We start from the raw sequence: 20,515 nt of genomic DNA, 5'->3' as shown, positions 1-20,515 counted from the left end.
ACATTTAGAATTCATGAACTTTTATACATGTGTGTAGCATTTTAATTTATTTTTATAATTTATATATTAATATATAACATGTAGAAAGTATTGTATTATGTCCACATAATACCACACACCAATGAAACTACATAAACTTACTGCTGAGCAAGAAAACACATATCTGAAATATATATATAGTACTTCATTTATATAAAAATGTATAGCCCTGACTGGTATGATGGCTCAGTTTGTGTCATCCTGTGCACCAGGAGTTTGCCAGTTGGATTCCCAGTCAAGGACACATGCTTGGGTTGTGGCCTCAATCCCTGGTAGGAGGATATAAGAGGCAGCTGATCAATGTTGCACTCTCACATTGATGTTTCTCTCTCCCTCTCTTTTCCTCTCTCCCTAAAAATCAATAAACTATTCTTTAAAGAAAGAAGAAGAAAAAAAAGTTTAAAACCTAAGGATATATTGGGGCACATAAAGATACGGCAAAATTGTAACACAAAGGAATAATGCATAGAAAATTAAGATCAGTGCTTCAGTTGATTGAACGTTGTCCTGTGCATCCTTGTGCACCAAAAAGTTGCTGGTTTCATTTCTAATCAGCCTGGGTTGTGGGTTTGGTCCCAGGTTGGGACAAGTACGGAAGGCAACTGGTTGATGTTTCTTTCTCACATCAATGTTTCTCTCTCTTTCTCTCTCTCTCTCTCTCTCCTTCCCTCTCTAACTCCTCCTCCCTCTTCTTTCCTCTCTCTCTAAAATCAATAAAAAAGATATTTAAAAAAGATACAGAATATATCAGTTGACATTGATAAAATAGCCTACCGTTAAGGTGGGGAAAGCAATCTACTAAATTTTTGGAAATAGCCAGAAAGAAATCCACAGTATTCATGAAATATATCAAACACAAAAGTTTTCATGAAGCAATTCCCTTCAAGGGAAAAGCAAAGATAACATCCTGTTAAATTTTCAATATATAAAAGTTATTTGTATAATGCTCTAAATCAGGGATTGGCAAATACAGTTATGGGCCAAATTCAGCTCATCAATTCTTCTGTAAATAAAGTTTTATTGGAACCTAGCTATGATAATTCATTTATGTACTGTCTATGACTTCTCTCACATATGGCAGAGTTGAGTAGTTGTAACAGAGACCATATGGCCACAAAGTTTAAAATATTTATTTTTTGGCTCTTCATAGAAATAGTCTGACAACTCCAAGTTATTAGGAAAGAAAGCACTTTATACTACTGTCACTACAAAAATTTACATTGAACAAAATAAACTACATATAAAGTCTATGATTTGTATCAATATCCTACTTTTTCTTTTTTCTTTGGTGGTTCTTCTAATTAACCGAATTCATTCAAAACCAATCTTGGCCCTAAGTCTCCCTCATCAGATTTCTAGCTCTCCTCTACCACCTTCTGATATAGCTAGCAATAATAAATTCCTCTGACCTGGTGTGACTCTAATAAAGATACAAATGATATCACAAAGAAAAAAGACATAAACTAGAAAAGTTACTAAGTACCCAGAAGAGATGAAGTTTGTACACTGCAAGTGGAGTGTTAATAATTGAGAGTGTTGTAGAGAATGGATGATAACATCATTAAAACAATCAGGTAAGTGTTTAGGAAGAAAAGAAAAAAGCAAATTTTAAAAAAATAAAAAAATCGAACTATTTAAAAATTATAGAAAGCACATTTAGAAAGTATAAAATCTATTAATATTAATCCTTCTATTTACCTATCCAAAGTGGCAAACAGTCCAGATTTTCCTCCTACTGCACAAAGTACTTTGGGAGCACAGCGAGGTCGTGTCATCAAGACTGTCTGATGGGAGAGTCTATGTTCAGGCATAAAGTGGTACTTTAGGGCTTCATTCAAAAGGTGTTTACAAGTACGGTCATCACGAATAAGATGATTTGCTTCATATAATCTAGTGAGAAACTTAACACTTAGCAATGGTAATCGCACACTGTTAAGTAGCTGTGCTAAGTATTTCTGGCGTTCTTGTACATCATAATTGATCCAAGATTCAAGTGCATAAAAAACAGTCTCTTCGGTAGCTACATTCAAACAGTCATTGGAAACAATTTCATCCAAATCAGCATGTGTAAGCTCAAAAAACTCTTCAGTCTGGCAAACAGCTTCAAAATTCTGGCATATATATTTAGTGGCTGCCAAATAAAGGTCATGACAACCATACGTCTCTGCAAAACGAGAAATTCCAATACAATTACCAGGATCAAGTTGGCTTTCAAGAAATGCACAACATTCTTTCAGGACAGGTTTTATCTGGAGTAGGTTTGCTGCTGGAAGAAGAGATTCTACTGTGTCCTGTGAAATAAAAATAGTCCCTGTGTAGGCATATTCCACAATAGCCTGGAGAGCAGTTTCATCAATGCACTGAAACTCAACCTCACTGTTCTCTTTTTCAGAAAGATTTCCAGTAAACATAGCTTTGAAATATGGGCTGATGCTGGCAAGTACCACTTTGTGAGCATGAATTTTAACATCACCTACTCGAAGAATGATGTCACAGAGTTCATGATGTTGACGAAGAAGATTCAGACCTTGCAGAAGTTGTTCAGAATGTAAGTGTGTTAAGTTAGCTAGCATGTAGGTCGAGGATGTATGGTCCATCTAAAAAAAACAAAAAGCATAAACAGTTAATTCAAAATAATCTTGCCAATATGATCTTTTCCTAATAGTACAAAATAAATAAAATTTGTTGTTTGTTGTGTTTTAAATACATTATGCTAACTGCCAGACAGAGGCTTTTTATAAATATATTTTTATTGATTTCAGAGAGGAAGGAGAGGGAGAAAGAGAAACATCAATGATGAGAGAATCATTGATTGACTGCCTCCTGCACACCCTCTACTGGGGATCGAGCCTGCAATTTAGACATGTACCCTAACCAGGAATTGAACTGTGACCTCCTGGTTCATAGGTTGATGCTCAACCACTGATCCACACCAGCCAGGCAACAGGGGCTTTTAAAGTTAAAAGGGATATAACTAGTCATATAATTCAACTCCTTCAATATACATATTAAGAAACAGAGGCCCGCCAAAATCGGTTTGGCTCAGTGGATAGTGCGTCGGCCTGTGGACTGAAAGGTCCCGAGTTTGATTCCAGTCAAGGGCATGTACCTTAGTTACTGGCACATCCCCAGTGGGGGGTGTGAAGGAGGCGGTTGATCGATGTTTCTCTCTCATCAATGTTTCTCACTCTCTGTCCCTCTCCCTTCCTCTCTGTAAAAAAAAAAATCAATAAAATTGATATAAAAGAAAGAAAGAAAGAAAGAGAGAGGGAAAGAAAGAAAGAGAGAAAGAAAGAAAAAGAAAGAAGGAAAGAAAGAAGGAAAGAAGGAAAGAGAGGCCCACCCTAGCCAGTTTGGCTCACTGGATAGAGTGTAAGCCTACAGACTGAAGGGTCCCAGGTTTGATTCTGGTCAAAGGCATATGCCAGGGTTGCAGGCTCAATTCCCAGTACGGGGTGTGTGCAGGAGGCAGCCAAGCAATGATTCTCTTTCATCATTGATATTTCTATCTCTCCCTCTTCCTTTCTGAAATCAATTAAAAAAGAAAAAGAAGCCGAAACTGGTTTGGCTCAGTGGATAGAGCATCGGCCTGTGGACTGAAGGGTCCCGGGTTCGATTCCGATCAAGGGCATGTACCTTGGTTGCGGGCACATCCCCAGTAGGGGGTGTGCAAGAGGCAGCTGATCGATGTTTCTCTCTCATCGATGTTTTTAACTCTCTATCCCTCTCCCTTCCTCTCTGTGAAAAATCAATAAAAATATATTTTTTTAAAAATAAAGAAAAAGAAACAGAGGCCCAAAGATTATGAGTTTATGCTCCAGACCACAAAGGTCTCTGACAATTGATTTTTGGATCACAATTCTGCCAACTCTTCTATTTACCTACTTTAATTTAATCACTGAGAAACACCAGCCAGGGCTACTCAACTCTTGATCACTACTTCAGATTATTCTCACTCAATCTACTTACGACTATGTGCTTCTGAAAGATGAAATAAAAATAGGAGAGAAGAAAAAAGAAGAGAAAAAATGAAAGACAATAAGGACTGTGATAGGCTAAATAATGGCTCCCTAAAAAGATATCCATATCCTAATCCCTAGAACTTTTGAAGGTTACTTTACATGGCAATTAAAAGCTTTGCAGGTATGATTAAGGATTCCGAGAAGGGAAGATTATTCTGGTGGGCCCTAAATATAATCACAGGTTTATTATACAAAGACAAGAGGTCTGATGCAAGGGGCTCAGCCCTAGAAGATCTGGCCCAGAGAGGAAGGTGGAGGGAAGGAGAAGTGGGGAGGGGAGGAGGAGAGGGAAGGGGGAGTGGGGAGGGGGGAAAGGGGAGGGGAGAGGGGAAGAGGAGTGGTTGTTCTGGAACAGGGGTCCTCAAACTTTTTAAAGTGGGGGCCAGATCACGGTCCCTCAGAGGGCTGGAGGGCCGGACTATATAAACTACTAATTCCTACTGTAACACCTCGGCTGCGCTCACTGCCCAAAAAACCTGGCGGGCTGGATCAGACTCCTCTGCGGGCCGCATGTGGCCCGCGGGCCGTAGTTTGAAGACCCCTGTTCTGGAAGGTCGTTCTGCTATCTGGTCTAATTAGCATATTAGCTCTTTATTTATTTATTATTATTATTTTTTTAAATATATATTTTATTGATTTTTTACAGAGAGGAAGGGAGAGAGATAGAGAGCTAGAAACATCGACGAGAGAGAAACATCCACCAGCTGCCTCTTGCACACCCCCCACCGGGGATGTGCCCGCAACCAACATGCATGCCCCTGACCAGAATCGAACCCGGGACCCTTCAGTCCACAGACCGACAATCTACCACTGAGCCAAACCAGTTTTGGCTTAGCTCTTTATTAATATAGGATTTGACACAGGCAAAAGAGAAGAAGGCAATGTGGCCACAGAGACAGAGATTACAGTGATGAAGCTACAAAGTAATACTGGCAGCCACCACAAGCTGGAAGAAGCAAGGAACAAATTCTCCCCTAGAGCCTCCAGAGGATGTACAGCCCTGCCAACACCTTAATTTCAGCCCAGAAATCTTAATTTTAGATTTTTGGCCTTTAGAATTGTAAAAGAATAAATTTCTGTATTTTTAAGCAACCTAGTTTGTAGTAGTTTGTTACGTCAGACATAACAAATTATATATAGCTACTAAGATAGCTCATTTGGTTACAGCATTGTCCCCAGAGCCAAGGTTACAGATTCAATCCCAGTCAGGGCACATACAAGGAACAACTAATGAATGCGTAAGTAAGTAGGACAACAAATTGATTCTCTTCTCTTCTCCCCTCCCTTCCCCTCCCCTCCCCTCCCCTCTCCTCCCCTCCCCTTCTCTCTCTCTCTCTCTCTCTCTCTCTCTCTCTCTCATTTCAATCAATAATTTTTTAAAAAGAAGGAGAGAGGGGAGAAAGAATTGTTTAAAAAAAAAAAAGAAAGAAAGAAGGAAATTAGCCCTAGATGGTTTGGTTCACTGGAGAGGGCATCGTCGGCCTGTGGACCAGGTTTGATTCCGGTCGAGGGCACACGCCAGGGTTGCGGGCTTGATACTAAGTGGGAGGCATGCAGGAGGCGGCCAATCGATGATTCTCTCTCTCTCCCCTCCTCTCTGAAATCAATAAAAAATATACTTAAAATAAATACATAAAAATTAAAAAAGAAATTAGTGCAGCTGGCGTGGCACAGTTGGTTAAGTGTTATCCCATGCACCAAAAAGTTGCTGGTCTGATTCTAGGTCAGGGCACATACCTGGGTTGCCAGTTCAATCTCTGGTCAGAGCATGTACAAAAGATAATGACTGATGTTTCTCTTTCTCTCACATTGATGTTTCTCTCTCTTTCTCACACTCTTCCTCTCTTTGTCTCTCTGAGCATGTCCCTGGATGAAGATTAAAATAGAAAATTAGCCAGGCTGGTGTAGCTCAGTGGTTGAGCATTGACCTATGAACCAGGAAGTCCCAGGTTGATTCCCGGTCAGGACAATTGGCACATCCCCAGTGTGTGGGCTCTTTCCCCAGTGGAGGGTATGCATGGGGCAGCCAATCAACGATTCTCTCTCATCATTGATGTTTCTATCTCTCCCTCTCTCTTCCTCTTTGAAATCAATAAAAATATTAAAATTCATACATAAATACTTCACACTAGATCATAGCTGCTTAGAATGCATAAAACATAACACACTTATACAATATAAATTGTTTCCTTTCTATCTCATTCACATCTCAAGCACAAGTTATCAAAATAAAAGTTACTATTTTTAAAGTATTATCAATAAATTAAAATTTTCAACACTATTAAATAATATAAATATTAGTAGGAATGAGTATAGCACTTCATTCCTGGATATTTTTTTATCCTCAACCAAGGAAATGTTTATTGATTTGAGAGAGAGAAAGTGAGAGAGAAAGATAAAGAAACATTACTGTCTGAGAAAAACATTGCTCAGTTGCCTCCTGTACACACCCCAACCAGTTACCCCTGGTTAACCATGGTGTAAAAATACTAAATGAAAAATTCCAGGGAAAAAAGTCATAAGTTTTAAATTGCTTGCTGTTCTGAGTAGCATGATAAAATCTTGGGCTGTCCTGCTCCAGCCCACCTGGAACATGAGCCATTCCTCTGTCCAGTGTACCCACACTGCATACACTGCCTGCCATTGGCCACTTAGTGGCTATCTCAGTTATAACCAGCTGTCATGGTACTGTAATACTAGTGTCAAGTAGCACTTATTTTACTTAATAATGGCCCCAAACTGTAAGAGTAGTGATGCTGACAATTCAGATATGCCAAGAAAGCCATAAAGTGCTTTTAAGTGAAAAGATGAGAATTTCAACTTAATAAGGGGAAAACAATCATATGTAAGGTTGCTAAGATCTACAGTAAGAACAAATCTTCCACCTGTGAAATTGTAACAAAGGAGAAAGAAATTTGTCCTAGTTTTGCAGATGACATGCAGTTGCAAAGTACAGTGAAAACAATGGGTAATAAAACAAGGATCCAAAAGAACTGGCATCTAACAAGAAAAAGTTTCATAGGAATAAATGTTAAGATTCTATAGTGTATTCCAAAACAACTACAAAAGTATAGAATAAGAGAGAAAAAACTCATCTGTAGGATGTGTTTAGAGGGCTTAAGGATTTTAACTTTAGTACTACTTTAGTACACAAAGCTTATGTAAGTTTAAGCTACATCAACAGAATTACAATATACAGACTTAGCACATTCTTACTTTGCTCTGAAAATATCAGAACACATCTAGAGTACAGATTTGGGGGACCATCCTTTAAGTAGAAGCTAAACAAAGTCTAATACCCGATGAGGCATAATGGGTAATGAAACTGAGGACACTAAGTCTGAAAAAAAGGATAACTGAAGATGTCATGTGAAAAACCAAGGGATAAAAAGTTAATAATCCTGCCTAATAAAAGAGTAATATGCAAATTAACCACCACTCCGCTACACCCATAAGCCACATCCACAAGCCAACTAGGAACCAATATGCAAATAAACCCAACCAAGATTGCTACAGCAACAGAGGGCAGGAGGAAGGCTAGGGTTCCCAGGCAAAGAAGGAAGCCAAGCTTTCCACCTGCCATTGCCGGCATAGGCCTCCACTCAAGGCTACAAAGTTTAATTATAGAAGGTGAACAAATCCAAACAGAAATGGCGGCAGCCACAGAGCTGGAAAGAGCAAGAGTCTAGATTGGACCCCAACAATGGAGGAAGCCTAGCTTTCTGCCTACCCTTGCTGGCCCAGGCCTCCGCTTAAGGCTATAAAGTTTCAATTATAGAAGAAACATAAATTCAAAGAGAAATGGCTGCTGTCACCGAGCAAGCAGAAGGCTTGGCTCAGCTCCAGGCTACAAAGTTTCAATTATAGAAGATAAATAAACCCCAGATACCAGGGCCTCCACTTGGGTCGCCAAAAGGCGTGGCTGGCCTGCAATCCACAACAGGCCCCTCGCTCAGGCCGCCCTATGCCCCAAGGGAACCCCCACCCTGACCTGAAACACCCTTCAGGGCAAACCAGCTGGCCCCCAAGCATGCACCAGGCCTCTATCCTATCTAATAAAAGAGTAATATGCAGATTGACCATCACTCCAACACACAAGTTGGCTGCCCCCATGTGGTCAAAGATCCTGGTCCCATGTGGACACAAGATGGCCACAAGATGGCCATCAGAGGAGGGCGGTTGGGAGGGACCAGGCCAGCAGAGAAGGGAAGTTGGGCATGCAGGGAAGGGCTGATGGGGGGGGGGGGACCCAAGCCTACCTAGGAGAGCAGATGGGGGGGAGCAGGCCTGCAGGGGAGGGCAGTTAGGGGTGATCAGGCTGGCAGGCAGAAGCGGTTAGAGGCAATCAGGAAGGCAGGCAGGCGAGCAGTTGGGAACCAGCAGTCCTGGATTGTGAGAGTGATGTCTGATTGCCCATTTAGGCCAGATCCCTCCTGCTCTCTCCAGCTCCGTGGCTGCCGCCATTTCTGTTTGGATTTGTTTACCTTCTATAATTGAAACTTTGTAGCCAGTGGGATCTGGCCTAAACAGCAGCCAGACATTCCCCAAAGGGTCCCAGATTGGAGAGGGCGCAGGCTGGGCTGAGGGACAATCCCTCCCCACCCCCCCGCACCCCCCATGAATTTCGTGCACCGGGTCTCTAGTAATAATATAATAGAAATAGAGCCTTATAACTTAGTAAGCTCTTGATAAATATTATAGTATTTACCAATAAGTTACCTTATTACTAGTAAAATTTTAAAGTTACTGTTTAAAAGGTATTTTGCTTTCTATGTTGTACCATCTTTCATTACCAGAAATGAAATCCACCTTGTACCACTGACATTCTAGGCCACACAAAATATTGCAGAATTGGTGAGTCTTACGTGAAGTTAATGAGTTATTGGTTAGATTCATTTTTCATATAAATAGGAAACATAATGATAGATCCTTATATAGATTTTTGAGTATCCAGTTCAAGACTGGTAAATTGCCATTAATTAGGATATCTTATATAATAAAAGCTGAATATGCAAATTGTCCCCTTGACTGGGGGTTCGAACACTTACTATGATGTGCTGACCAGCAGGGGGCAGCACGGTGCTGGCAATGGGCGGCATTGGAGGCACTGCTGACCCCAATGTGCCCCGAAGAGCGGGACCATGGCGGGATGGTGGAGCAGGTGAGTGGGTGGTGCCAGATTTCACCTCTGATGGTGACACGTGGCAAGGGTGGGGGGGCAGGGCCAATACCTGGCTCCCAGGCACGGAGGGAGCTGGGTGGGGGACCCGGCCCCAACCAATCGCCACACAGACAGCAACCAGCAGTGCCTGACGGGCATGTCCCGGGCTAGGACAGGGAACTGGGGGTGGAAGGGGGCAACCAACCTCCCTCAGTGCCCGGTGGGTGGCTGCAACCTCTAGCTGGCTACCTGGGGGTGGGGATGATGGGGACAGAGGTAGAGTAAGAATGTGGGGTGTTTGCTGAACTTGCTCTCACTCCCCCAGGACACCAGGGCTTGTGTACCAGGGAGGCCCCGGTGCTCAGATGCCAGATGCCTGCAAGGAGCCCGCCCTGCACCTGTGTGGCCTCTTCTGGGTGAGCCGGACCATAGCTGCCAGGACTGCAGAAGCTGGTCAGGCTCCTCATGGATTCACACAGGAGCGGCCAGCTGGGAGAGAGGGCACTGCCCACCTGGCTTCCGTGCAGCGCTGCTGCGCAGCCCAGAGACCCATGCTGCACCCTGGCCTACATCATCCAGTCACGCTCACCACATCTCCGCATGGGAACTCAGCTGCCATGACTCGGGCAGAAGGGGGTACATGGGGGCCGGGGAACCCCAGTGCTGTACAGGGCCCAGCGGTCAGCTGGAACCTGCCCTTCCACACCAGATGCTCGTGCTTCAATCACCAGCCAGTCATAGGGACCGCACCCGTGCACTAGTTTCCTGCACCAATATTATATTATGCTCTAGTGAGAGCATAATATAATATTGATTTGTAAATATACTCTCACACACACACAGATGTATACAAACTAATAAACATACATACATGTTTTTGAGATACCTTCCCACACCTGTCAAAATGGCTATCATCAATAAATCAATAAATGATAAGTGCTGGCAAGGATGCAGAGAAAAAGGAATCCTTGTGTACTGCTGGTGGGAATGCAGACTGACGCAACCACTGTGGAGAACAGTATGGAGTTTCCTCAAAAAACTAAAAATGGAACTCCCATTTGAACCAGTAATCCCACCTCTAGGAATATATCCCAAGAAATCAGAAACTTCAATCAGAAAGGATATATGTACCCCTATGTTCATAGCAGCACAATTTGCAATAGCTAAGATTTGGAAACAGCCTAAATGCTCATCAGCAGATGAGTGGATTAAAAAACTGGTACAGAGAACCAAGTACAGGTAAATGCCTGTACTTGCTGCCTCCCCCACCACATCAAAATTACAACTAAAATACAAAACAACTGTCACCCAGAACTGCAAGAAAGCTGGCTGAGTGGAAGTACTGCAACTAGAGAGTAAAGAAGAAAGTACACTGAGACTGGTAGGAGATGCGGAAGTGCAGAATGGGCTGGTCTGGCACCCGGGTGTGCTGCTTTTTTAATCAGGAGGAAGATCATCTCTTCGGAGGCTGCCTGGAGGAGCAAGGAGTCCCAGTCCCACACCAGCCCCCCAGCCCAGGGTGCCAGAGCTGGGGAAAGAAGTCCCTAAGGGCAGTAAGAAATAGGACTGTAAAAAACAGTGTGGATTGGGGCTGAGTGACACACAGGCTGCTGTAAACCCAGCTGCTCCTCTTAAAAGGCTGGTACCACAAACTGAATTTACAAACTCCTGCCTCCTCTAAGCTCCAATGTTGGGTGACAGACACATACCGGGAGAAACTGGACTGTCATTGGGGCAGGAATGCAGGATGGCTTTCTCCCAGAAGGAGATGCTCCAAATGGTCACTGATCCCGTGCTGGGACCTCCCTGGTGTATGCTGACTGATATCCATTTCTGTTTGCTCCTCCATGGTGATTCCCTGAGACCCCACTTCACCCAGTTTACAACCCCACCCAAGCTGTGCACAGCGGCTTTTGCATATGAATGGTCTGTTCCTTCTCAGGCAAAAACCCTCTTAATCAAGCTGCAACTGAGACAGGAAGCCCCAAACCTATCAATAAAAGGCCCAAGACCCTGCACCAGCAGTAGCCTGCCTTGCTTCACAGCTGAGCCTTGTCTGAGCACATCTAAACCCAACACAAAGAGGAGAAATGTGCAGATCTCTCTGTAGCTCCTGTTGGGTGGCCCCAGACAGTGGCTGACATTGCACCTCCCTAGAGACCCAACAGCCAGTGTACCAAAGGTCAGTGTGAGATCATATCATATTACAACTCATCACAGCCATAAGCAACACACTAAAGGGGCAGACTCAGTGAGCACAAAGCCCCACTGAACCAAGTCCTGCTCCATAAGGATGTCTCCTGCACAGCAGCTCACCCATTGTAGTCGCTGGTCCCCACAGCCAATTGGCCTAGAGGTCAATTCCTCCCAGTGAAACCAACAGCAATCAAGGCTCAACTACAACAAGATTGTGCACGCAGCACACAAAGGGGTGCACCAAGAGTGTTCACCTCAGGTGATTGGGGAGGCTGAGCCACTGGGCCCTATAGAACACCCACTACACAAAGCCACTCTGTCAACTCAAGGAAGCAGCCACAATACAGAGACAAAGGAACAGGTCACAAATAAAAGAAATAGAGGAAAGCAAACTACAGGATATAGAGTTCAAAACCACAGTTATAAGATTTTTGAAGAATTTTCTAGAAACCACAGATAAATTTAGTGAGACTCTGGAAAATATGAAAAAGGACATCTAGAAATTAAGCATACACTCCCTGAAATAAAGAATAATATATAAGAAAAACTGTTGGCCCAGAAAGAAACTCACTACAGACTGATTCATTTGCCTTTCAGTATAATCATTATTGCTTGTCTCATTTTCAGTTCTTATAAGTATATTTCCAGTAGGACATGATCTCACTCATCTAAGGAAAATGATGAACAACACAGACTGATGAACAAGAACAGACCCAGAGAAAGGAGGCATGGGCCAGACTATTGGACCTCAGAGGGAGGGTGGGGATAAAAGGGAGAGATCAACCAAAGGACTTGTGTGCATACATCTGAGCCTAACCAATGGTCAAGGACAATAGGAGGGTGGAAGCATGAGTGGGGAGGAGTAGGAGATGGGAATGGGGGGATGAGGCCAAATATGTGATACCTTAATCAATAAAGAAATTTTAAATAATACTAATAAAAATAAAATTTTAAAAAGAATAATATATAGGGATTCAACTGCCAAATCAGTATTATATGAAATGCTGAAAGGTATTCTTTAAGAAGAGGAAGAAGAAAAAGTTAAAGATAAAAAATTATGAACAACAAATATATATCTATCAACAAGTGAATCTAAAAATCAAGTGAATAAAAAAATCTCATGAACAGAATGAACTGTCGAATAGAATAGAATCAGGGGCATAGAAAGGGAGTGGACTGACAATCCTTGGGGGAAAAGGGGTGGGGAGGCAGGAAGAGACTGGACAAAAATCCTACACCTATGGATGAGAATGGAAGAGGGGGTGGTAAGGGCATGGGGTGGGAACTGGGTAGGGGAGAGGTATGGGTGGGGGGAAAAGAGGAACAACTGTAATAATCTGAACAATAAAGATTAAAAAAAAAAAAAAAGAATCTTCTAGAAACCTCCAAAGGGACTTGTGAGACTTTCAGGGATCTTAGTAAGAATGCAAAAAAAAAAAAAAAAAGAAAAGAAAAAGAAAATAAATAAATTTAAAAAAATAATAAAATAAAATAAATTGAAAAGGACCAGTCTAAAATTAAGTATACACTGACTGAAATAAAGAATAATATACAGGGATTCAACAGTAGATTAAAGGATCCCCAGAATCAAATCAATGATTTGAAATACGAGAAAGCAAAAAACTCCCAATCAGAAGGGCAAAAATTAAAAAGAATCCAAAAATATGAAGATAGTATAAGGGGTCTCTGGGATAACTTCAAGCATACAAACATCTGAATTATGGGGGTAACAGAGAGAGAGAGAAAGATACTGAAAACCTATTTGAAGAAACAATGACAGGAAACTTCCCCCACCTGGTAAAAGAAATACTTATAGCCAAAACCGGTTTGGCTCAGTGGATAGAGCGTCAGTCTGCGGACTGAAAGGTCCCAGGTTTGATTCCAGTCAAGGGCATGTACCTTGGTTGCGGGCACATCCCCGGGAGGGGGTGTGCAGGAGGCAGCTGGTTGATGTTTCTCTCTCATTGATGTTTCTAGCTCTCTATCCCTCTCCCTTCCTCTCTGTAAAAAAAATCAATAAAATATATTAAAAAGAAAAAAGAAAAAAAAGAAATAGACTTACAAATCCAGAAACTACAGAGAACCCCAAACAAAAGGAACCCAAAGAGGACTCCACCAAGACACATCATAATTAAAATGCCAAGAGCAAAAGACAAAAAACAATTACCTACAAGGGAGTGCCCATACAACTGCCAGCTGATTCCTCAACAGAAATTATGCAGGCCAGAAGGGAGTGGCAAGAAATATTCAAAGTGGTGAATAGCAAAAAGCTACAACTGAGAATACTCTATTCAGCAAAGCTATTATTTAGAATTGAAGGTTAGATAAAGAGCTTCACAGATAAGAAAAAGCTAAAGGAGCTCATCACCACCAAACCAGTATTATAATATTGATATATGAAATGCTGAAGGGCATTTTTTAAGAAGAGGAAGAAGAAAAGGGTAAAGATAAAAAATATGAACAACAAAGTGACAACAAATACATACCTATCAACAAGTGAATCTAAAAATCAAATGAGTAAAAAATCTGATGAAAAGAATAAACTGGTGAATGAAATAGAATCAGGGGCATGGAAATGGAACAGACTGATGAGTCTCAGAAGGAAGGGTGTGTATTGGGGATGTGCAGGAAGAGATTAGACAAAGAACTTATATGCATGAATGCATTTCCTATAGGTACAGAGAACAGGATGGTGAGGGCCTGGGGTGAAGTGGGAACCAGGTGGAAGGGAGATATGGAAGGAAAAAAGAGAGACATCTGTAATAATCTCAATAATCAAGATTAATTAAAAATATTAACCATCAGACATCTGGGCCTTTTTCTAAGTGATCCACATGGATTTACTTTTTATAAGTAAATTTGAGAAATGGCATAGCCAAAGGTCACCTGTTGCCAAGATCATTATCATTAATTCCCTTGAGCATGAAGAATAAACAGAGTTGTTTCTCTGCATATGAAAAGGACATTGAAAGGCCCAACACAATTTATGCCAAGATGCTAGTCAAATCACCTCTCTGGAATATTATGTGGTTCTGTCTTACCTGAATTTAAAGCAGAGTATAAATGTTATATTGTGCCATCTTACATAATGTGAAGTTTGTGTTTTTACGTGTTTAACAATCTTGTACCTTTAACTAGGGCCTTAGTTTATATACTAACACATTTAAAGTACATGCAAATACAACAGGGTGGTTTTTCAGATATGTTACAAACTGTCTAAAAGAGAAAATAGTATTTTCTAAATACTATGCCTTCTTACTCCTATCTCATAATTAGTCAACAATTTGCTTATTTCACGGTCACTTTTGAGTTCCTACTTTGTGCCTCGCACAGTGGAAGACCACTTAGTGAGGAAACAACTTATATTTGCAAACCTTCATTCTAGTGACATTTGAAGAGTTCGTGAAAAGGACACAATTTTTAAAGCAATATGGCTCTTATTTTAACTTAGCTTGTGAGTTATAGTTTTCTTTTACAACTAAATAGGCTTCTTATATATGAACTGCTGTAAAAACATGAACAACAAACTGACAACAAATACATATCTATCAAGTGAATCTAAAAATCAAATGAGTAAAAAATCTGATGAACAGAATAAACTGGTGAATGGAATAGAATCAGGGGCATGAAAATGGAACAGACTGAGGATTCTCAGAGGGAGAGGGGTGTGGAGGGGTGCGAAAAGAGATTAGACAAAAATCTTATATGCATGTATGCATACTTTATAAAGTACATATAAGGAGATTCCCATAATCACTTGTATGGAGGATGAACTTTTTATGAAATGGATAAATATCCTTACAGGTTTATGCTATTCTGAATAAACTTCTCTATACTCTTAAAAAAACAACAACAATAAAACTGTGGTACATTCTACACAATGGAATACTACGCTGTGTAAAAAAAAAAAGAGGAATTCTTACCATTTGCAACAGCATGGATGGAGCTGGAGAGTATTATGCTAAGCAAAATAAGCAAGTGAGAGAAAACTAAGTATCACATGATCTCACTCATATGTGAAATCTAATAATCAACATAAACTGATGAACAAAATAAGACCCAAAGTCATAGAAGCATTGAACAGATGGTTCAACCCAAGAGGGAAGGCAGGGGAGGGTGAAGGTAGGGTAAAAGGACTTGTATGCATGCATATGAGCATAACCATTGGAAACAGACGGTAGGGGGTGATGGCATGTGCTAGGGGGTGGGAGGGTCTGGAGAGAGGTCAATGGGGGAAAAAGGAGACATATGTAATAACAGTGTTGACCTGCTTAAAATATTTACTGAGTCTATTTATAATTGTTGCCACTCCTGACAAGACTAAATTATTCTACAAAGAGCATCTATTGTCAAATGTAGTAAGCTTTTTGCGTGTATTAACACCTTTCATCCTCAGAGTAACACCATGAGATAGGCACTGTTATTATTCCCATTTTACAGATGAAGAAATTGAAGCAACAAGAAATTAAGTTCTTGGCACACTGTCTCCAGAGTTCTAAAATAAAATAGTATGTTATTCTGCCTCACTTATGAGCTCATAATTTCTTAATCTTATTAAAGTTTTAATTCAAACAAGAAAATAAAAAAGTACAAAATAGAAACCAAAAAATATAGATCGATCTATCTCCTCTCTCCCTCCCCACCCCTCCCCCTTCTCTCTCTCTCTCTCTCACACACACACACACACACACACACACACACACATATACACACACATAATATAAACAAACACTATGCAGATCAGATACAAAAATACATAAGGGATTCAAAAGGAAATAAAGAGGGATTGTGGAACATTCATTTCCTTTTATTTATATCATAGGAGGATTGATTCTTCTTCTCCCACATCTTTGCCATACTTACTTTGTTTTTAATTTTGATACCATAAACAAATATTTAGGATACTCTAAATCCAAATAACTGGGTCAGTCAAGACTGAATAAACAGCACCCATTTGAAAAGTGTTTAAAAAGGTACGAGTACTGTACTTCACTTTTAATCACATTCTTCTCTCGTATTATATATTTTATATGTAATAAATATGCACAACTTAAATACAATGTTAGATAAAATTAAACTTTCCAAAGTCTACAGCAGCTTCACAATTTTAGGTTCTGAAACAAAGTTAATAAAGGTCAAGCTGTGTGTTTAGTAACTGCTTAATTGACATCTAAGCTACAAAACAGTGGTGCTGAAATCAGTTGGGAGGCAATTATCTGCCACAACAAAAGCAAATAAATGATGAAGGTAAGTGAAGATTGTTTAAAAAAAAAAAAAATCCCAACACACATGTACCTTTCTGCAAAAGTGTAATTTGTGAATTTAAGAGAATATTATATCATATCAGCTCTTTTCTTAAATTTCTTTCCCACAGTTCAACCCCTCACAGAAGAATTCAACTAATGATGGCATAGAATTTTATGAGTGACTCTATAGCACAAATTGACATATTTGTCTTTTCTCTGAGATTGACTTTCATTATCTCTGGAGAAACAATAGTAAAATTAGAGCATGTTATATAATATGAATCCTTACACCACAGAATCAGGAAAAACAGAAGGCACTACTGAAAACTAAAAGTTACATAAATTAACCCATCTACTGAAAAACTGGTTCCAATGGATATGAAATCCTGTTAACTTATTCAAATTATTGCTTAAAATGCAACAAAAATTGGATTTCTGTGTAAAATTATAGTTTTTACTCAGTCAGAAATGTACAATGGCTTTGAAACATAAACCTAAGTAATTTAAAACATTATCAATTATTTAAATTAAGAGCACCTGTTTAATCCCACATGTGTAAAAATAAGCTCATAATATCTTAAACCTTCCTAAAGTTTTGTCTCAAGAAACTAAAAAGATTCAGAACAGGAACAAAAAAATTAAAATATATACATGAAATATATAATAATAGATATGAATTATTAATAATTGGAAAAAATCTAATTTTATCCTATAGTTTAACACTCTCCCCCAACAAAACTTTCCCAAAGCTCCAACAAGTAGCTAAATGACTAATTTACATTTTACTTCCTTTCTCTGTCCAATTACTTTTCAATGAAAACATCCATAAAAATTGCCATATTACAAATGTACAAAATGTAACCTCAAAAATTTGTTGTCAGGATGAAATGAATTAAAATTCATTAAGTACCTAACACAGTGTTGGCACATAGCCAACACTCAATACATGGTAGTGTTATTATAATTACCTATTAACATTAATAACCCCTTTCATTTGCATAGTATTTCTTCACAATAACTTCTTAACCTACAAAAATTAACCTTAAAAGTCATAATAGTTTATAGAACTCACACTGATTTTCAATATTCCTGGATGTCTGTAAAATTTGAGTAAGAACACAGAAAAAAACTATAGTGGTTCATGCAACCAATTAATATCTTATCACTGATGAAGGAAATAAAGGATGTTTTTAGGGCAATTGTACTTAACTTGTTTAATTAATTCAGTTAAAAAAATTAAGGTATATATCACAAACACTCTTGTAATCCATTATTTCAACTAAGCTTTTTTGAAATTATTGATATTTTTAAGTTGTTTTACTTGAATTTTCTATTTTCAATGTATCTTTAATTATCCGCTTTCAACTTTTAGAGGTGTACTATTAATACACCTAACAGAGAATTCCACTCTTCTAGAATTTGATTAAATTTTTTATCCTTCCTCTATTTATGGTTCAGTATAAAAGTCTTTTCTAGTCCATTCACAATTCCTAGAATTTCCTGGATTTGTAGAATTCAAAAGTAAGATTTAAAAAATCTTTGTAATAGAAATAAGCAATACATATTAAATGGATGAGATTTATCTTTCACAGAATAACCCTAAAAGATTATCAGTAAGATAATAAGATGCTTTAAGAACCCAGTTCCTAAATATCTACCATGGAAACTAATGCATCTTTCAAATCTTCATCAGATATAGAATAAATTGCAATCTATAACACAGTGATCTATCTACAAGGCCCTGAGAAAAGTAGTCAAAATCAAACTTCATCTTGCTTTGTTCCAAGGAAAAGGACATAACTGGTTGGATTAGGTATCCAAGCCCCTTGTGAAGAATTCTCTATAGTAGGGGTGGGGAAACATTTTTTCTGCCAAGGGGCATTTGGATATTTATGACATCAAAGGCCATACAAAATTATCAACTTAAAAATTAGCCTTCTGTATTTGGTCAAACATTTAATTAACTTACCCCTAATGCCTTGGCAGGGCCAGGCCAAATGATTTTGAGAACCTTGTACGGCTTTCTAGCTGGACCTTCCCCACCCCTGCTCTATAGAGATAAGAGATACCGGTAATTCTTAAGCTTCTACCATACTTTGATGATGAATACCATTCAAGACTTTCCAAGTTCCTTTTCTTTAATTCTATGATTACACGCAACCTCTACTTACTATTCCCAAGTTCTCAGATACAAGAAAGAGCTCACTGGATTTTCAACCTGAAAATTCTAATCACTGGAAAGGGTAATCTTCTATTCCAACATAAACTGGCATTCTAATGTATACATTCTAATGTGTAAATCATTCCATTATTTACATTAGTTTGAATTGGGTTCCTGAAGTCTGAGAAAACTTGAGTAAAAGTAAACAGTGGAAATAAGAGAACCAGATATAATTGTATCTCTCCCTGCCCTTCCTCCGCTCCTATAAGGAGGGGGGGGGGGGGGGGTTGAGAATGGTTTTTCTTTAGTCTACTGAAACCAAATTTAGGCAGATTCACTTACCCATCAAAACGAGTAATTTTAAAGGAACAATCCAGAACTTAAAAGCAAAACAAGGATGCAAGGTTTACACAAGACTCATTTGCATTTATTCTAGTCCCAAAAGAAAAAAGGAAACCTATGATATTCAAATTGTATTTTCAGACAACATCAGAAATTATTCTTAAACTTAAATTATTCATCAACATTATTTATAAAGTGGTTTGGCACATGTGACTCAATTATTCTAAGGCTTAAAAACGTACTTAAGAAACATCCCATGTGGCACAGAGCAGAGTAGGTACACTTGCATCTGAAGTGCACAAATGAAAATTCAAACGTTGCTCACTGGATCGTTCAAAAGGAATTGTGTTATTCCTTCAACAACAACAAAATTCTCTTCCACACTTCAAAGAAGTCAGCCTTACAACAAACACTCCATCTCTTCAATTGTGTCCGCTTACGTTGCAAGCGGTTAAAATGCTCACCAAATCCACAGCTCACCTAAAACAAAGAAACGTCTAGTGTCAGCCTTAAATCTACCGGGCAGATTTCTCTTAGGACCATGATGCCAAGAAATCTACCCCAAGTGAAATTTTCTCTGCCACCTCCGTTTCCAGGAGACGGAAAGGCTGCAGAGATGCACGAGGATCCCGGAGAGCCTGGGGCGGCGCAGGGAGCGGGAGGGGCGGAGGGGGAGTCCCACAGAGGAACTGCATTGGGAGACTTCGAGAACACGGGAGAGGCGGTTAGCTTTAGGGAAAAACAGACTCATTACAGATTAAGTATGTTTTCAAAGAGAACTTAAAAGTGATGGTGGGAAGTAAAAATGACATTAAAACCTTGAACCCTCCACGGCCGGAGGGAGGATAAGCAAAGTAGGCACAGAGGGGTCGGGGAGAGGGCGGCGGGTGTAAGGGCCTAGAACCCGGATTTGAAAAAAGAACGCCAGCTCTGAGCCTGGTCTGGATCCGGACCTTTGGTCTCTACAGCGGACGGCGGGGGAGAGGCTCGCACCGCCTCGGGGTCGTAGAGAGCAACGCGTGCACAGCGCTGACCGGTGCTGCACGAGAAGATGTCTCCGCTCTCCTGGCTTACTGCCGTTTCTTTCTTTACCTCTCTCCAAGCACCAGCGGCCCTCCGGCACAGCTCTGCCGGCGCCTGCGCCGCGGTGGACAGCAAAAGGAAAATACCTGAGTCCCAGGAATCACGCAGGCAACGACCGGAGGAGGAGCCGTGGACAACTGGAGTCCGGGCAGGATCCCCGCTAGCCTCAGTCAAACCTCAATTCTCACGGGTGGGGCAGGGAACTTCCGCCCTGAACCTGCGGACCGTCACTTCCGCCTAATGCCTCCGCCCCCGCGGCTCCCCC

At 40.2% G+C, this 20,515-nt stretch overlaps 1 protein-coding gene across 1 annotated transcript in view; it reads right to left on the bottom strand.

The window, feature by feature from the left end:
- The window catches only part of KLHL28 (kelch like family member 28), a 30,283-nt gene extending 9,838 nt beyond the window's left edge, over window positions 1–20,445 (bottom strand). The window contains exons 1-2 of the mRNA XM_084885206.1: window positions 20,337–20,445; window positions 1,738–2,636 (exon numbers count right to left, since the gene is read on the bottom strand). Of these exons, the coding sequence (XP_084741332.1) occupies window positions 1,738–2,636 (899 nt within the window). The 5' untranslated portion in view covers window positions 20,337–20,445. The remainder of the gene's footprint in view (window positions 1–1,737; window positions 2,637–20,336) is intronic.
- Between the last annotated feature and the right edge of the window lie 70 nt (window positions 20,446–20,515).

Source organism: Pipistrellus hanaki (genome assembly GCF_964339955.1).
Source record: "Pipistrellus hanaki genome assembly, chromosome: 1".
Classification (NCBI taxonomy): domain Eukaryota; kingdom Metazoa; phylum Chordata; class Mammalia; order Chiroptera; family Vespertilionidae; genus Pipistrellus; species Pipistrellus hanaki.
Note: the sequence above shows the minus strand (reverse complement) of the source record. Positions and strands in the feature narration are given on the sequence as shown.